The 17,626-nt window shown below is 36.1% G+C and overlaps 2 protein-coding genes and 1 non-coding gene across 5 annotated transcripts in view; 1 reads left to right on the top strand and 2 right to left on the bottom strand.

Moving 5' to 3' along the window:
• LOC107099028 (transmembrane protein 88-like) overlaps nucleotides 1-3,066 on the bottom strand; it is a 13,604-nt gene extending 10,538 nt beyond the window's left edge. Inside the window, exon 1 of the mRNA XM_015396955.1 lies at nucleotides 2,664-3,066. The gene's annotated coding sequence lies outside the window, so the exon portion shown is untranslated. The remainder of the gene's footprint in view (nucleotides 1-2,663) is intronic.
• trnaa-cgc lies at nucleotides 31-102 on the top strand. The gene has a single exon. It is a non-coding gene; the product is annotated as a tRNA-Ala (tRNA).
• Nucleotides 3,067-15,909: 12,843 nt separating the features above from the next.
• Nucleotides 15,910-17,626, bottom strand: part of kdm6b (lysine (K)-specific demethylase 6B) — a 59,129-nt gene continuing 57,412 nt past the window's right edge. For all 3 annotated transcript variants that reach the window (XM_015396962.1, XM_015396960.1, XM_015396961.1), the window contains 2 exons: nucleotides 16,760-16,930; nucleotides 15,910-16,657 (listed from right to left, as the gene is read on the bottom strand). In XM_015396962.1, the coding sequence (XP_015252448.1) occupies nucleotides 16,637-16,657; nucleotides 16,760-16,930 (192 nt within the window). In that variant the 3' untranslated portion in view covers nucleotides 15,910-16,636. The remainder of the gene's footprint in view (nucleotides 16,658-16,759; nucleotides 16,931-17,626) is intronic.

The following is a 17,626-nucleotide window of genomic DNA, read 5'->3' as shown; positions in this document are numbered from 1 at the left end:
TTTACACATTTTACTGATGCGCTTTACATAGGGGATGTAGCTCAGTGGTAGAGCGCATGCTTCGCATGTATGAGGTCCTGGGTTCAATCCCCAGCATCTCCATGATTTTAATATCAATACTTTCCTGCACCTATATCTACACCATAATAATTACAGAAACTAAAGATTTGAAATATTTCAGCTTCATCTATCCATCCATCCATATTCTGACACACTTTATCCCAAGTGGTGTAGTGAGGGATGCTGGATGCCTATCGCCTCTATGCAGGGTACTCTGGACAGGTTGTCAGACCATGGCAGGGCAACATAGAGACAAATAGGACAAAAAAACATTCACGCACACCTAAGGAGAATTTAGAGAAGCCAATGTTTTGGGGCTATGGGAGGAAGCCGGAGTACCCAGAGAGAACCCACTAATGGTCAGGGAGAACATGCAAACTCCATGCAAAAAAGATCTAACCCGCAACCTTGTTGCTGCAAGGCAGCAGTGCTACCCACTGCGCCACTGAGCAGCCCATATATATATCTCAGATTGTGTCTAATAAATCCATACAGTTGTTCCTGGTTCTGGATATTATACTTGGAAACACTTTTATAATGATGTAATGTATAAAATTATCCAATATAGAAGACCAGTTAATACTTCTGTGAAAGAAGGATGTCAGCGGATAGATCTGAAACCTTCTGGAATTCTTCTTCAGCTCTGATTTCAAAGTTCATGTTTCCAAGCTTTAATACTAAACTTTCCCTCATAGTTCTGGTTTGATCCAAGATTCTTTAGTTGGCATATATCCTCCTTTTGGACAGAGAGATACATTTTTGTGATAAGTAGCAGTGTTTGGTACAGAATATCTTCACCCCTCAAGGGGTTCATGGGATAGAAGACTAACCATGCAGAACCTTAAAAGATGATTACAGTCGTTCATTTTTCAATGCGTTGATCTGAAAAGTAGGGCATTTGTATGAGGCCTTAGAAAAACGATAAATATGGAAAGACTGTAATGAAAAAAATATGAATGGATGTAGAACCTAACGCTCTTCAGTTGTATGATCCAAAACTACTGAAAAAATCCCATTCACATCCCTCCAACGTTATGATCTGCAGTTTAATATTTAGGTAAAGCTTCTTTAACGTGGAGTGTTTGTGTTTCCTATGCAGGGCTCTAAGCCATGCAGAGAAACCTCCCGTAAAAAGATGCAACTATGTTTACCTTTCCTTAGCCAGTGCTACCTTTCTGCACTGAATTGCACTACATCCACGTAATCTCTTTGACTATTTCCTAAAAAAACAAAACCCGATCTGATCGAGTGAGTGACTAATTAGAAAATATTAGCATGATGTAACTTGTTTTTTAACAGACCCCTGGTCTATTGTTGTCCCAAGTGTTGTGGGGTGGAAGGTCACAGAGGAAGGACTGGCAGGAAGGTGCGTACGAGCTCATGCTTGTGTGTGGGTGACTCAATTGTGCTGCATACTAAAAAAAAAAAGAAAAATGGAGGCCCTCCACCCCTTTTACCTCCTACAATCTAAATAACAGTTTCTGCTAATAATATCCCAAGATTTTAACCTGAGAGATGAACATTTTTTAAATTTAGCTTTAGATTAAATCAGTTTGTCACAGCTGTTTTTCAGTGTAACTGAAGTCTGTAATGTAAAAACTGTTTATTAAATTGTTCAAATTAGGTATTGCTGCTAAGATTGCTTTATTCATTGACTTATTTTGTGACATTAATATCCCGGAAATTCTATCCAAATATAATCTAGTACTTAGAAAAACATGGTTTTATTGCTCATATGAATGAGAGGTTATGCTGATAAATACCTTCACTGATTTGATTTATTAAAGGATTTAGGAAATTGAGAAATTTGCCCTATTAGATATAATATAACCTGAAATGGAAGCTTAAAACGCTGCTTCTGCACCCATCAACATTTTCCTTGCTCATTCTGATTTTCTTTGGGGTTGGCCTAATTATTTTTCCTTTTTTTTTTCACTGTATTCAATCTGTTATTTGATTTTTGAGTTCAAGTAGTATAATATAAACAGGAATAATAACTCGTATCTTAAAAGCAAGTGAAGGAATTGCGTATTTCAATAAAAAAAAAAAAATATATATATATATATATCTTTTTTTAAAAAATATATATATATATTAAAAAAAAGATATTTTTCTGTTGGTATTTGTTGGGCATCCGGCAGTTGATCACATCCCTTGCCCCCCCCCCCAAAAAAAACTCTAATTCTCTTTACATTTGTTTTAAAAAAAAAGGTTTGTTTTTTGGTTTTAACTTTGTTATAGTGTTGAATATTTTATATGAAAATAACATTATAAGATTTTTATTTTTTTGACATTTAATTTTTTTCTATTTCTGTATTTAATTTAGCAAAAGCCTAAATGACCTTCATAAAGCACTTTTAAAATGCTGTTAATGTTTTGATATGAATTCTTTCTGAAGCCAGCATGCAGAGGATTAGTGGGGCTGATGGCCATCATGTGTCTATTGTTCTTGCTTTCTATGAGACCAATTCGGACCAAATTTACTCCTATGTGTTTATTCTACATTCAAATGCAGGGAACAATTTAAACTTATTTTTTAATGATTAAACTTTGAAGTCATTGTGGGTAATGAATAGAAAATAATCAGCAGTTCTTGTACTCACGTTGTGCTGTGTGGCCCTTTGGACCTGTTGCTGTTCCTCCTCCAGGTTGTTGCTGTTTTTCTCACTTCTTTTCAGGACTGCAGATAACAGACTCTGCTGCGTTCCTTTTTATTCCTTTAGTTGTTTTCCTACTTTTCTATAGTCAGATCCTCACATGAAGCCTTATCTATGTGGTGATAGTGTGGTTTCCTGCTGCTCTGCTCTGCCTTTGGATTTTCTCTCCTCTATCACTGTTCTCAGACACTTTATCTTGTTTTCCCTCTAGTTGCAAGTCTAAATTAGTTGCTAAAACTCTGTGCTCAGATGCAGATGAAAACCCTAAAACTCACAGATGCTTTGGTCTTTGTTTTAAGTATGTCAAACTTCTCTGTGCCCTCCTTCTTTTTTACCCCCTGCCCACCCATCTGATTGAGCATACTCCTCCTGCATCCATCCCACTTTCTCTCCCCACCCACCAGATTTATCAGCCTCTGCTGCTTCTCTCCAGCGGCTCCTCTTAGGGCACGCATTCCATCGCTCATATCCAGGACATGCTACCCCCCCTGTTCCCCTCTGCCTGCTGCAGTGGGGGCTGGGTACCTCTTTTAGGGGTCAGTGTGCGGCGTCTGGCCTGATAAGTTGAGGTTCAGGAAAACAGAAAACAAGGGGGAAGGGCCGTTTATCCAGACTTTTGGTGTCTTTTCACAGTTATGGAACAGAGGACACAATGGTGCTGAAATCTAAGTGAACTAGTGTCTGATTTGATTTATTTAAAAAAAGAAAAACATTTAAGTGTTTTTATTGAAAATATAAAAGAAAAAAAAACAGCATAAAGCAAAAATCCAAAGAAAATGTATATTAGCAGCTATCTCCGCTGCATGATTGTGTTCAATATTGCGACTGAAAAATAACTGCTTTTACATTTTACATGTTGGGTTTACACGTCAATAAATATATTTAGCTAATTTGTAGGGATTTACTTCCACATTCAGGATACCTCTAGATGATTAAGATGCCGATGCAGAGTTCTGACGGTGTTGAAGTAACATAGAAAGAGAAAGGTGAGGAAAATGTGGCTTAAACGCTACCATTATCAAAATATACTGGAAGTCTTATCATAATTTCATGTTTTAATAAAATTTTGCCACTCTAATTCATAAACTTTCATATATATTATTTGTAGCTTTTGCAAAACACCAACCTAATATAGATGCAAAATAAGGAAAATAAGAAAAACATAAAAAAATAAAAACTTGTGATATTATCAGCTTCTCTAATCTTGGTACCTTTAGCTAAAATCCACCACTGATCACCTCACTGAGCATTAAATGTCACAACTTTAATCTGACCCAGACATTATCATCCGCCTTAAGGGGCAAAGAGAGCATTAATTAGGTTGAAACCAAGAGAATACCTCATATCTGTTTGCCAACCATCTACCTCAGGCATCGTTAAAGTCGGTCCTCAAGGGCCGTCATCCTGCAGGTTTTAGAGGTTTCTCTGCTTTGGCACAGCTGAGTCTGATGACTGCAGTTTAGTAAAAGCCTGTTAATCAATTATCAATGTAAATCAGCTGTGCTGGAGCAGGAAAACCTCTAAAACCTGCAGGAAAGCGGCCCTCGAGGACCGACTTTGGGATGCCTGATCTATCTGATTTGACAGAGTTAGCAATGAACAATTTGCAGAAGATCAAAGACCATGTAAACAGAATTCCCCAATTTTCTTCTAAACACGTTATAAATGTCATGTAATCTATTGGTTTAGACATGCAAAAAGTCTAAAAGCGGCTTCATGTCGCCGTGCATCTGTCTTCGGAAAATTGGTCTGCCCCCTGCTGGCCAAGATGCATCTGCATTGTTACCAACTTAGCAACTGTCGCTCTATTTAGCACCTTTTTTCACCCTCCACTATTTTAATTTTTTTTTTTTCAAAACGCATCTAGCATTTAATCTGGCAACTTTTTCCTGTCTTGTTGTAGACTTTGGTGACATCAAATAGAGCGCCAATCGCTCTGCGTTAACCCTCTTTAGCGAACAGTTAGTAAGCGAGCACTTCCCTCCAAAACACAATTACTGATTCTCAGTTCGCAAGTACACGAATACCTACTTGTTTTCTCTCCAAGTACGTTCTTGACAAGAACAGAGGAGATCTGGACTTACTGTATGGGATACAGGAGCATGCAGGGCACATCTGTGTGAGTTGGAACAGAAGCGTACTCGTGACATCACCACACGCATTTTGCCTTGTGGTATTTATAGTCTCTAGATAATAATAATAATTAGCACTTATTTTTTATTAGTAGCTGGATAATAATTAAATGGTAAAACTAAACATAACTGTACTAAATACGCTGTATACAATAAAGTCATTTAAAAGTATTTAGCTAACAAATAAAGACATCAGTCAAATAAAACAAACGAAGAAACAAACAAATTAAATTATCTTATCATAGGAACTTCTTTTTAAATTATGCACTAAATCAGTAAATGGGCCAAATATTAAAGTATAGGCATAATGTTCTTTCCACAAACAATCTTAAAATGTATTTTTATAAAACAATGGCAGCAAAAAAGTGAACTTTTAACTTCTCCATTCTGAGCACTCCCCTGAAACCCAGCTGCCACCGTGGTGCATGCTGGGACAGCAGTCTGAAGAATGCACAAGTCTGCTCTGATGCATGCTTGGTAAAGAGGGAGGGGCAAGAACAACATCCTGGGATTTAGTCCGTTCTTGTGCTGTGTACGAACGTCCTAACCCATAACCCATCAGTCACGATGTATGGAAGGGGACTATATTATGGACTTTCTAGAAAACTCTGACTGTTTTCAAGGATGATCACAATTTTTTGCTCCCCCTTGGGCATGTGACTCCTGCTCCCCAAATATCGCCTGCACCAACTTATGCTACGTTCAGACCGCAAGGGCTGAAAGCAGCAAAAAAGCTTTCGCTGCTTTATTTTTGCTGCTTGTACACATTAAGATGTACACATTAAGATGTGTACAAGCTCCTGAAGCACATCCATTAAAGTGTGTCCAGATGCATCTGATGCTTCTGCCGTTCCTGTGTTTAATGGCAGAGAGCGGATTTCCTGTATTTACTGTTATAATTGGTAAAAAGTAGTTTATATTGACATGTTTTTAAGCGAGAAAATCCACCTGCAAATTTGCTGGAAGGAGATGTTGCTTTTTTTAATGTACTTAATCCAAACTGCAGGCACCAGAATAATAAAAGCAAACATATTTTGCCGGCAGCTTACAATGTTTTTAAGTAAAATTTTTTAAAAGTAAATTTTTTCCAACTCAAGCAGCTGCTTGTGCAGCGCGTCCTGGGCCTCAGATGCTTAGAAATTCATGAAACGCTTCTTAAGCTGCTTCGATGTGTCAAGTTGCGCTGCTCCTGATGCTTGAAAGGCGCTGCAGGACCTTTTGATGCACCTTGATGCACATCAACCATTGACTTGGCATGTAAACTAGCTGCTTCTGCTGCATCTTTCCTAGATGATTACTACTATTTGCTCCCTGTTGGTCACCTATCTCTGTCTTCCCACAAGTTTCCTGCGCCATCTTTGTTGCTGCTGTCTGGTGACAGTGGGCTGCTGTGCCTCCTCGCAAAGCATTCCCGGGATATATTTGCTCGACTAGTGACCATGGATGATCACTACTTTTCAAGTAGCATTGTGGGAAATTTCAAGTCCACTACTTTTTCATTTACTAGACATTCAGACACTCATCTAAGATTGCATGAGCACTACATAGTGCGCTATATAATTTGGGCGTACTTTCAGACACATCATTAGTACAACAAAAGCCCATGATGCTTTGCAAGCAGAGCTCTCGCAATGTATTCTGGGATATATCTCCTCGTCTAGTTACAATGGATGCACACTTCTTTTCATGGTGAATTGAGGGAAGTTTTGAGTTCACTAATTTTTAATCCAATTGACATTCAGAAACACATATAAAAATGTCTCTGTCTTGTGTTCTTGGCAGTTGGAACAATACTGGTGCTGGGGCTGATGACATTTCACGAGCACATGAGAAGACACAAGTACGCGTATTTAGAAACGGCCAGGGACTCTGGGGCAGCAGCTGCAGCCCATGTCTGCATTTAGAGAGCAGAGCGACTCTTCTCTGTTTCCACATTAAACATCAGTCACATATGCCTCAATTAAAAATCAGAATATTAATATAATATTTTTGTGTATTATCTTTTTCTTTAAAGCTGTTGAAAATAAATAAGCACATGGGCGTAGTTTTAGCGGCCCTAGAGGACATGCCCCCAGCAACTTAACCTTTGAGACTTAACTTTATATGCTTAGTTGTGTTTTTAATTCAAATTCAGAAGGGTGCTTAATAAAATATGTTTCTGTGGTGTGACAAATGTAGAAAACATTTATTTTCATTTTACACGGTTGTTAAGTTTGTAGATTTTTGAAGCCGGTAGAAAAAAAAACACCCTTAAGACTTGCAGCTTTGATTGTACTAAAAGTTGGTTTCAACAGGGTTTGAGTCACAGATGGCCAGGTAGAGACGCAAGCATAAATTTCGCTTTTAGATTTGTAAAAGATCTAGAACATCAGGCATAATTTACCCATGCCCTATTCACCACTTTGTTTGGTTTTAAAAAAACAGACTTGGAAGGGGTTAAAATCGGTCGTATGATAAAAGATGAGAGCATTTGCCAAAAAATTAGTGTTGTCAGATCCTGATTTTCCACCCTTTTTCCTTTGCTTTGAGCTTGCAGTGTTTACATACATCAAGATACTTTATCTCACCACCATCGCCACATATACTCCCCTCCTTCAAAAACGAACCCCTAAAAACATTAAAGGAGCAGCTGTAAACAGTGCGGTCAAACCTACATATCCAGTTTCCTTCTCTTTTTTCTAGTCAAAAGAGATGCGATAATTTCTTTGCGATTTTTGCTCTGATGCTTCGCAAGAGCAGCATAAACAAACTTCAAAGTTGGGCCCATCGTGATTGCACCGGTGGAACCTGATTGGACGCCCGGAGTGTTTTGTCTTGGCAGAGAGGAGGACATGAACTCTTATCACCACCTGCCTGCAGCGGAGTGGACAGATATACGGACGGAGGTGGTCTTCCTTTGTGTTTTCAAAGCAGGATTTCCTCCTGCCTGTCCCTCTTCTGCCCCTTTGGCCTCTATGGTGACCTGAGAATAAGGCCACCTGCTAAATCTGTCGTTTCACATCCCAGCTGGAACTAGTTTGAGCAGAAACATTGATCACTAAGTACCTAAACAGATTTTATCATATTTTACATCTTTGTATAATTTCCCAGCCCTCCTATAGTTGACCTGTAGCGTGCACAGGACTCCTGAGGTTATTGTTGCACTTGGATCAGGTTATATCCTGGTATGTTTCTGTTCCGTAAAGCAAACTTTAGTTCTGTGTTTTCTCTATTAGAGTCTAAGAAATCCAGCTCCCCTTTTCGGATTATCGGTGAGGAAACTGAGCTCTGACAGTTTTGTTACCGCTCTCACTTTTTCCTGCTTTTCCATAAAGGAAGTTTGGCTGCTTGTATAATCTCCTTCCTCAGTTTACACATGGAAACTATTTTTTTTATGTGCAGCATAGCTTGTAGCTACCAGCATTCTCAGCGCTGACGACGTGAATAACAATCTGAACAGACAAACAATCATGGGAGTCAGAATTACATAAAGTATAATATGCAAGTTGTATGTTGATAGGAGGATTTCAGGAGAGCTGTTGGTATTTATTTCTTGATGCTTGAAAGTATTTAACTTTATATAAAAAAATAAATATCAGATTGATGGATTGTGAAGCTAAACCAATCAGTTGCTCCTCTGATGTAACCAGCTCTCTTATTGTTCATTTTGTGAACAAAGTGTGGCGTTCTAACAACGGTCTCAACAAAATTTATATTTCAAGTAGAAGCAGAAATCATACTGTTTAAAAAACATATCAACTTTTTACTTAGGTAAAAGTAACATTTTAAAAACTTTTTAAAGTATAAAAATAAAAGCAATGCAGGAAAACATTTTATGGACAGATGCTTTACTGCACTGCCCTATTAAAGGAAGTTTTTTTTTTTTTTTTTTTAAATTCTGGACGATAACTTCATTATATTTAATTTCCTTTGTTTTATAACTGATGGCAACAGTGTCAAATTTAACTTTGATGGTTTTTATTTTTTAATTCCAACAGGCAATAATGAAAACAAGATTAAATTAAACAAAAATAACAAGGCTATTTTTAAATTTTAAGTATTAGAAGGAAAAGGTTGTCTGAAAAATAATTACTCCACTAAAGTATAGATAACCACAATTTCTACGTAAGTAAGGTATTAAATGATTTTTACTTTGTTAGTTGAAAACTCAGCATTCTAACCAGTGAATTCTGGTTTTTAAATAATTATTTAGAAATTGGGGGAGATACATTTACAAATTACAAATTCAAAACTAAAATAATAATAATTCAATTTAAAATGCGGAAATAGAAAATCCTTTTCAAATTTAGTTTCTAACTATGTGATTTAAATGTGAAATATAGAATGACTCTCTTGGTTTTCCGTAAAAATAAACTGGGAATAGTTTACTAAACAAGTCTAGCAGTTTTAGGTATGATTATAAAATGAGACGCAATATATCGTTGATTATGTTTAAGGGAAAGTGACAAAATAAACAGCCATGAAAACTTAGTTGAAAAACGTATATTTTGAAACTCATGCCAACAATTGGAGAAGGAAACTGATTTAATGCTGTCATTAAACCAGTTGAATTTTCTATTTTTGGCATTTTCAACCAACTTAACCTAAGTTATGCTTCACTTGTTTGTCCAAGATTTTTTTTTTTCAAATGTTATCTTTCTGTACATTTATTTTATTATTTACTTTCTTTTCTAAATGCTAGTTCCCGTGGTGAACTGGTTTAAGCCTTCTTGTAAAGCCCTGGTTGCATCATAAAAGACATCTGGTGTAAAACTTTGCAAAGGTTGTGAGAAAGATATAATGGGTTATGAATATAGGAGCATCCCAAAGCATTGTATTTGGTGGAATTTCCTTTTGATTTGTAAGAACTTTGTGAAGGATTTTGGTTTTTCTGTAAAAAATTGGCATAACTAGTTATGTTTGTGAGCCATCTTGCCCTGTCTCTATGAAAAAACTTTTTTATTTTATTTACAAAACTAAGACAATATTCGTGCTTCTTACCAGGTTGAACATATCTAGGCTGATGTTAATTAACTATAATTGTAACAGACATCTGAAAATACAGCAGTGAGCAAAACTAAGCAATAATTGGACTTTACGGAATGGATATTAATCTTTTATGGCTAAACTGGGCATGTTGCATTAAAAAAAATAAAAAAGAACAGAAAAAAGTCATGTTAAAACTAGTTACACAAAGTAACTGTTGGTCATGATATTTAAACAAAAACGGCAAAAAGGTTAACTAGATGTTAACTTGATATGTTGTACACTGACAGGCTGTTCAACTGGTTAAAAAAAAAGGTATAATGCTGCAAAATTGTTCTTTTAAACAATTTAAAGAAAAAAACTTATAATTTGCAATAGAATAAAACAGTAATTCCAGCAGTGGGCAGCACTGTTGCCTAGCAGCAAGAAGGTTCTGGGTTGGAATCCTGGCCCGGGGTATTACATCTACTCCGGTTTCCTCCCGCAGTCCAAAAAAAAGACTGTTAGGTTAATTGGCTCATCTAAATTGTCCTTAGCTGTTAGTGTGTGTGCATGGTTGTGTGTTTTTGTGTCTCTTTGTTGCCCTGCAACGGACTGGCAACCTGTCCAGTGTATACCCCGCCTCTCGCCTGTAGAATGCCAGAGATAGGCACCGGCCCCACTGTGACCCTGATAAGGACCAAGCGGGAGAAATTATTGGATTTTCAACTGATTTCATTAAAACGCAGAAGTAGATAAATAAATAATAAACTTAAGAAGCCACCTGTAAGCTGGTGTTGTTGATAGGTGAGATGATGTGAGGAGCTTGGTTAGATTAAAGCTGCATGTAAAAAATTTCTTATACCTGGACATAATCTGCAAATCACTGGAAAATTTAAGCTAGAATTGAATCTGCAAGGCTGCCCACCATCGCCTTGCCTCCAGTTGTGGTAATGGGCTGGTAGGTTACAAGACTGCAAGTAACGCAATGGCAACAACAATATCTGATTACCTTTTTAATGAAAAAAAAAAAATCAACACATTTTGAAACTTGAGACATATAAAATATTTCAGATGTATAAAACCACGTGTTTCCCCATGTCATTACTAAAGATGTAAAGCCTTGCAGCAATATGATGTTTCCCGAAATGCAGAGTCTGTCATTATACGATTTCCATTCAATCGAAAAGTATGCCACTAATATGATATCATCCACCTATATTTAGTTCCTATGCTCCACTTATCTGGAGCAAACTTCCAGAAAACTGTAAAAGTGTGGAAAGCTTGAGTTCCTTTAAATCAAGACTAAAAACAAATTTGTTTAGGATTGCCTTCGACTGTTCTAGTTAAACAGTTCAACTAAAACATCATTAGTTCAACTTTTTTTATTTTCTTTAGTCCAACTGTTTTTAATCTTCTTTTTTGTTTCTTCATTTTTTCTCCTACTTGCTTTGATTCTGTTTAATTTTCCTATATTTTAATCATGTAAAGTACTTTGCATTGTCTTTGTACTGAATTGTGCTATACACATAAATTTGCCTTGTCTTGCCTTGCCTTGCCTATCTAACAATTATTTATATTGATATCAACTTAAAGAAAACATTTTTGTATTTGGGGTTTAACTTATCTTGGGGTTTAATTTTTCTCTTACAAGCTTCAAACATTTATATCAAAAATGTCTTCTGATTACAAAAACGTAATAGATAAGCTGGTCTCTATAGTTTCATGCCTAATAATTCAATTCATGTATAGATGTATTGGTAAACCCCTACTTACCACCATTTTTTCTTCCTTCATTCTTTCTTTTTTTTTTTTTTAGCACAACGAAATTCACTCTCTGCATTTAACCCATCCCCTTGGTGAGCAGTGGGCTGCCATTTTCGGCCCCTGGGGAGTAGAGTGGGGTTTATGGTCTTTGCACAGGGACCCAGAGGAGCAGTCTGTGGGAGTCGGTTTCAAACTCACAACCTAAGTATTACAAGCTCTAAGCCCTAACCACTAGGCCGCCACGCCCCACATTTCTAATTTGTGACGATTTGGGAAAAACTGCGTGAGGTGCTTGGACAGCAGGTCATCAACCTAAATACATATGTAAATGAGGGCCCCAATTCTTTATGATATAGAGCATCATACAGGAAATTCCATATGGCTGGGATGCCAGTTCTGAACCAGCTTGGTTTGGCAAACTAAGGTTGCAAAAATAATACTGCATAATTACAACTAGAGCTGACATTAGCCGCTTTGGCCAGTTTCAAATCATATAATATAAATCAGAAAATAAGCCTTGCATCATCATGTGCTGTCAGGGCAGCAATACAATCTCTCAAAAAAACTCTCCTTACACATTTGGAATGTCCTCCAGCAACCATCTTTCTGCAGTTACATCCATCTTACACTGTCTACACACCTTGCCTATACTAGAAATCATCACTTAAAATATTGATATTGATTTATTCTCCTTGTTACATGCGACTATACGTATTTTAAGTTAAAGCGGAAAAGTTATTGTTAATATTGGAGGTGGTTTGCATCATTTGTGATGCATGCAATGTTCTTAAATGTGATTATTGGTCAGATTTAAGCCATAGTTGCTGAAACGTATAAAAAGACCAGGTTCTACATTCCTTGAGATAAACAAAACTGAATGGAGTTAATATTTTCTGTATTTAGGTAAGTTTAAATGCTTGAAGTTACAAACTGAAAAAGATTTTGTGGCTGCCGCAAATTTTCACAGCAAATCAAAAGTTTGACTTCATTTTTATACACCCCTATTTGTGCATGACACTTCATCTTTTTCTGTGTAGGCACAGGTTATAAATGAGGCCCTAGGTCTTGAAGCAGGAAAAGTAGACCACATCTCACTCGATTTGTAGTCTAAAAAAGTGTATTTAGTTCATTTATATAGCACCAATTCACAAAATGTCATCCCAAGCCACAGTGCAGAGACAATTCAGTCAGATCATACAATAAGATTGGTTAAACGTTTTCTATCTAGGGAAAATCAGCTGATTGAGTGCTGGATGAACATATGGAGACAGTAGATATTTGCTTGCTTTTTATTTTGTAGTTGACTTTGCAACAATGCCTAAAACTGGACATATGTGCAGCAACAGTGGAGAGGAAAAATCTTTTAACAGGAAGAAACCTCCATAAAAACAATGCATATTCGTTTGGTCAAAGTTCAAGCTGACCCCATAGCTATGTCTAGGAGAGAAATACATGACTGTGCACAGGAAAAAAGGCTCAACTCTTTTATCTAGAATGGAACTTAGAGATAAAAGCGGATGCCTCTTTCTAGGATGGTGTTTCAGCTAAACAGAGCAACAGGCTAGATCATAGAGTACATAAAGTTAGGGGTTGATCTAACAAACACTGCAGATTAGAGAATAGATGCAGAATGAGTGATTTAGAGAGGCCCTTATGTCCTCCAGCAGTCTAAGCCTAAAGCAGCACAACTATTAAAATAACTCAGGATAACTTAAGGCACTCTAACTATAGGCTGAAGGCCAATCATTAGCCACCCCTGTTGCCACACACACCAGCTGATTTGATGTTCCGATTGGGATGAAATCCACCACCTGTGGAAAAGGCAGTTATCCTTTTAACCAGCTGGTGGCAGCACTGATACCATTATGTAGAATGCTTTTCTTTAACACTTTAAAGTTAGTATATTAACCAAAAACTCACAACAAAGATACACTAATTTACTTTTTACAATACCACAAATAAACAGGACTACTATAGGATTCCGACTTTTTGAAAAAAAAGTTCGTCTCGGCAGTAATCTGGGAATCTTCTGTAATTGAAGAACGTTTTAACCCATTTCATGTATAGATTATGTAGAACCATGTCAATTAATTTCTCTTATTTTTTTAAACAAAATGACTCAAAGATATTGATGTTTTGAAAAAAAAAAAAACGCCGGGTAGAAGATAATGTATTTTCCCATTTCTCCACCAATAATGGTGCATTTACTTCCATTCAAGATAATTGTATTTGACCTATCATGGAGGAAAATGAACAAGAACAGCACATTTTAAGAGGGATTACAATGAGGAAAAAAACAAAAAATTATTTGCTGTGATTCATGATTTTCCTCTGATCATGTCTTTGTTGCTTTTGCATTTATGATTTATTTCTTATTATTAACCAAAGGCGTTTAGTGTTGCTTTGTTAGAGGATAACTGCAATGGAGATCATGCTTCTATATAAGAATCCACAGAGAGGTGGACAGGATGTGGGATAGAGTGGAGTGGAGGTCCGACTTAAGATAAACAATAGAAGCATCTCAAGAGACTGCAGAAAGGTCCATCTTTAATCAAGCAAATATTTTTACATTGCTTACATCTAATTATATTCTTTATGCATTTTTATTTGAGATATGCAGTTATTTCAAAGGGAAACTGTAACTTTTGAAATCTTTACTCTGAGTTTTCAGTACTTTATGTTTCTAGATATAACTCATGTCTTTAATAATATAACCTGAGAGAGCCTAAAACTAAGTGGAAGCTCAGAAAGCTGTGGAATGACCTGCCTCAGCACATCAGACCGGCCTCTTCTCTGACTGTTTTTTTTTTTTAATCTCTTGCCAAATCCCACCTATTCTCTTTGACTTGAAGTGATAGTAATATAAATGTTAAATCAATAAAGTCTCTAAAAACACCTTGCACGTTGCAAACACCTTCTTTTTATCCAATTTTATTGATTTGATTTTGTGAATGTTATTTTCCCTCATGTTTTAGCTGTGTTGTTTTTTATCTGTACTGTTTTATGTTTTATTTTTTCTGTACAGCACTTAACTTTGGTTATCTGTGGTTGTTTTTAAGTGCTAAACAAATAAAATTGGATTGGAATATTTTATTTCTATGTAAACACCATGAGGATTTATCACAATAAAAGTGAATTCAGGGCACTTTAAAGTTGGCTCATAAATTTAATTGAGAACCAGCTCGATTATTTTTCTTTATTTCTTTCCGCACAATAAAACTGATTAAAGATTTAACAGTTATGCAGCTGCATTTTCAATTAAATATAAAATTTCAAATAACAGAAAGTTTGTTCAAGCAATAGGTATCTTCTGAGCTTTTTTTTTTTTTTTTTACTTTTTTACAAGTAGTAACATACAGATATTGATCACGACTACTGTAATGCCAATGGAAAAAAAAAAAGTGTTTCCATAGGTATTATAATTTTAATTTGCACCATTTTAAAGGCAAACTTTCTATATTCTAAAGGAATGAATTTTCTTCTTCAGGCTTTATGAAATACAAAAAAAAAAAAACAAAAAAAAAAAACGAAGGAAATTTAGACCGACTCAATTTGTCTGGATTTATCAAGTGTTTATTTAATTAATAGTCATAGTAATGTCACACAAATTCACAAGTGTTTAAGACATGTCTGGCTCAGTTTGGTGTGTGTGTGTGTCTGCAAGTAGGTCTGTGTGAATTCGCTAAAACAGTGCAGTTATAAATAAATGACCACAAAGAGAAGGAAAAGGTAATATTGCAACAGGAAAAATAGATTTTTTTTCATTTAAAGAGGACAAAAAAGAAAAAAAAAGGTTGTTCAAAAGAGAACATTTAGCACCATCTATCCCATTATCATATTCAACAAATATCATAAAAATCTCATCTAAAAGCCCCCTACGTAGTATAAAAAAAAGAAAGAAAGATTTCTCAAAACACTTTCTGGAAAAAAAAATCTGTTTTTTTTTTTCCTTTATCAGAATACAAACACAGCATTCCATTAGTCATCTTCTCTACATGAGCAGTGTGTCTATCTTCTACAGGAAAGGTGGTGTTATATTCAAGATAAAAGATTCGATTCAATATATATCAGGAGAGAAAAGGCAGAGGTTGAGAGGCAAGCACCAGGAAAAACAGCACCCTCCACCGCCACAGAGATACCTCCAAGTTTCAGTTCTTACAAAGCAGTCACCGTGTCCGATCAGGACGAAAAATAAATGTACAATTCGTCCAAAAGGGAGAACATTAATATCCAATAAATAGAGAAAGCATTTTAAATTAAATGTACAATTGCTAAAAGAAAAAAAACAAACAATAACTGCATACTGAAACAGAAGAACAGCACACACCAGATGAGTTCTTTTTTTTTTCCTGGACAAAGTTCATACAGAGATAGAAAAAAAAACAGAACAAGAGACCTGATGATGTGTGACAGCTGAGTATTAATCTCCAGAGGAAATAAAGTATAATTCAATAGAAACAAGATTTACAACAAATACAAGCATCTGGGAAAAAAAACAACTGACCCCCCTTTAAAAAAAAACTGCTAAAACCCGTATCTTTTGAAGCATTCCAAACATTTTTAAAATACTTAATGCTTTAGAAAAATGTTCATATCTCTATTATTAGTAATTTCATTTTCTTTCTTTGCTAAATACAAGGCCAATGTGGTATATATCTAGACTGATCTAGTTTAGAAAAACAAATTATATAGAAAAAAAAAAAAGACAGCACCCCACAAAGTTTTCAAACACCATGTACAAATTCAGTATTCAAGACGAAAAAAAAAAAATGCGCCATTGAAACGTTTTATTGTCCACAGTTTGTTCAATGGCAGCACCAGCTGCCCCGCCCACGGGGTTTCTGCTTCAAAGCACCATCTGAGTAAACGGGTTTTTTTTTTTTTTTGCGGCTTTTTTTTTTCTCTTTTGATTCTGTAAACAGTAACAAGTAAACGTATTCAGCTGGCTGATAAGCATTTTCGTAGCAGTAGCAATTCAAAAATAATAATGAAATGGTGGGCCTGAAAAGACTGTCTTTTGTCCTGGCGACGCAGGAGTTTTGGTTATGGCTGAGGAGACGTGGAGGGAGGGCTCCGTCACCGAGAGGACGACGCATGCTAGGAAGACAAACACGCTTAGAGTTAGGCGCTTCTTCAAAAAGTGGCAGATAATGTATTCTGAAAAAAATAAATAAATCAAAGCAGTAAAGGTTTGCTTACCAGAACGAAGGAGTCGTATGTGTTCATGAGCTCCTCTATGCGGTACTGCTCCAGCACCACCACGTTGTTCAGGTTGGGGGTCCGCCGTCTGGCGCAGTCTTCACAGTGGACCACATACGTCTTCCTGCTGCTGTTCTCGCACGTCACAAACAGCAAATTGAACACCTCCACCTGTGGCAAGACCGATTCAGTTTTACACACAAAGCAGAGCTGGGCGCTTACAGCGATTCAGTTTAATCAGCCATGTTTGTTCACCCCAAACCTGTTGTTAGAGCAATTATTTTCAGCATATGTGGAAAATGTTGAAAATTAGTAGATTTGACACCAGGTTCTATTTTTTAGGAGTAATTGAGTCAAAATTAAAAACCTTTATGTTTAGAATTTCCTTGTACTCTTAAAGTTCAGCTGTCAAATGAGGTATCATTAATCTTATTTGCTTTACTACCAGCTTTTATCATCCATTTATCTTTAAGTAATTTTACTTTTATTTCCTTACTTCTGTATAGTTTCATTCATGTAAAGCACTCTAAAGTGTTTTTGTACTAAACTGTGCTATACAAATAAACTTGTTTCAAGTTAATGTCATATAAAAGTGTGTTTGTCTGCAGCTTAATTATGGAGATAACTATAAAAAACAATATAGTTTTCTGAAAATTATATTTACTGTCTTCTATTCATCAAACTAAAGCCTCTTTAGAACAATCTGGTATTTTAGAGAACCAAAAACAAGCATTTATTGAAACAGTGTCTTATCGTAGCTCCTGTGGATGTAATTCTTATTTATTTTAAACATGCTGTTTTTGTCTCTGAGTGGACAGGACCTCACTTTTAGTCACTTTTTCCTGAATATTTGAATTATGTAAATTC

This window comes from Cyprinodon variegatus, unplaced genomic scaffold, assembly GCF_000732505.1.
Source record: "Cyprinodon variegatus isolate N-32 unplaced genomic scaffold, C_variegatus-1.0 Scaffold831, whole genome shotgun sequence".
Lineage (NCBI taxonomy): Eukaryota > Metazoa > Chordata > Actinopteri > Cyprinodontiformes > Cyprinodontidae > Cyprinodon > Cyprinodon variegatus.
The sequence above is the reverse complement of the archived record's forward strand: the minus strand, read 5'-3'. Positions and strand labels throughout refer to the sequence as shown.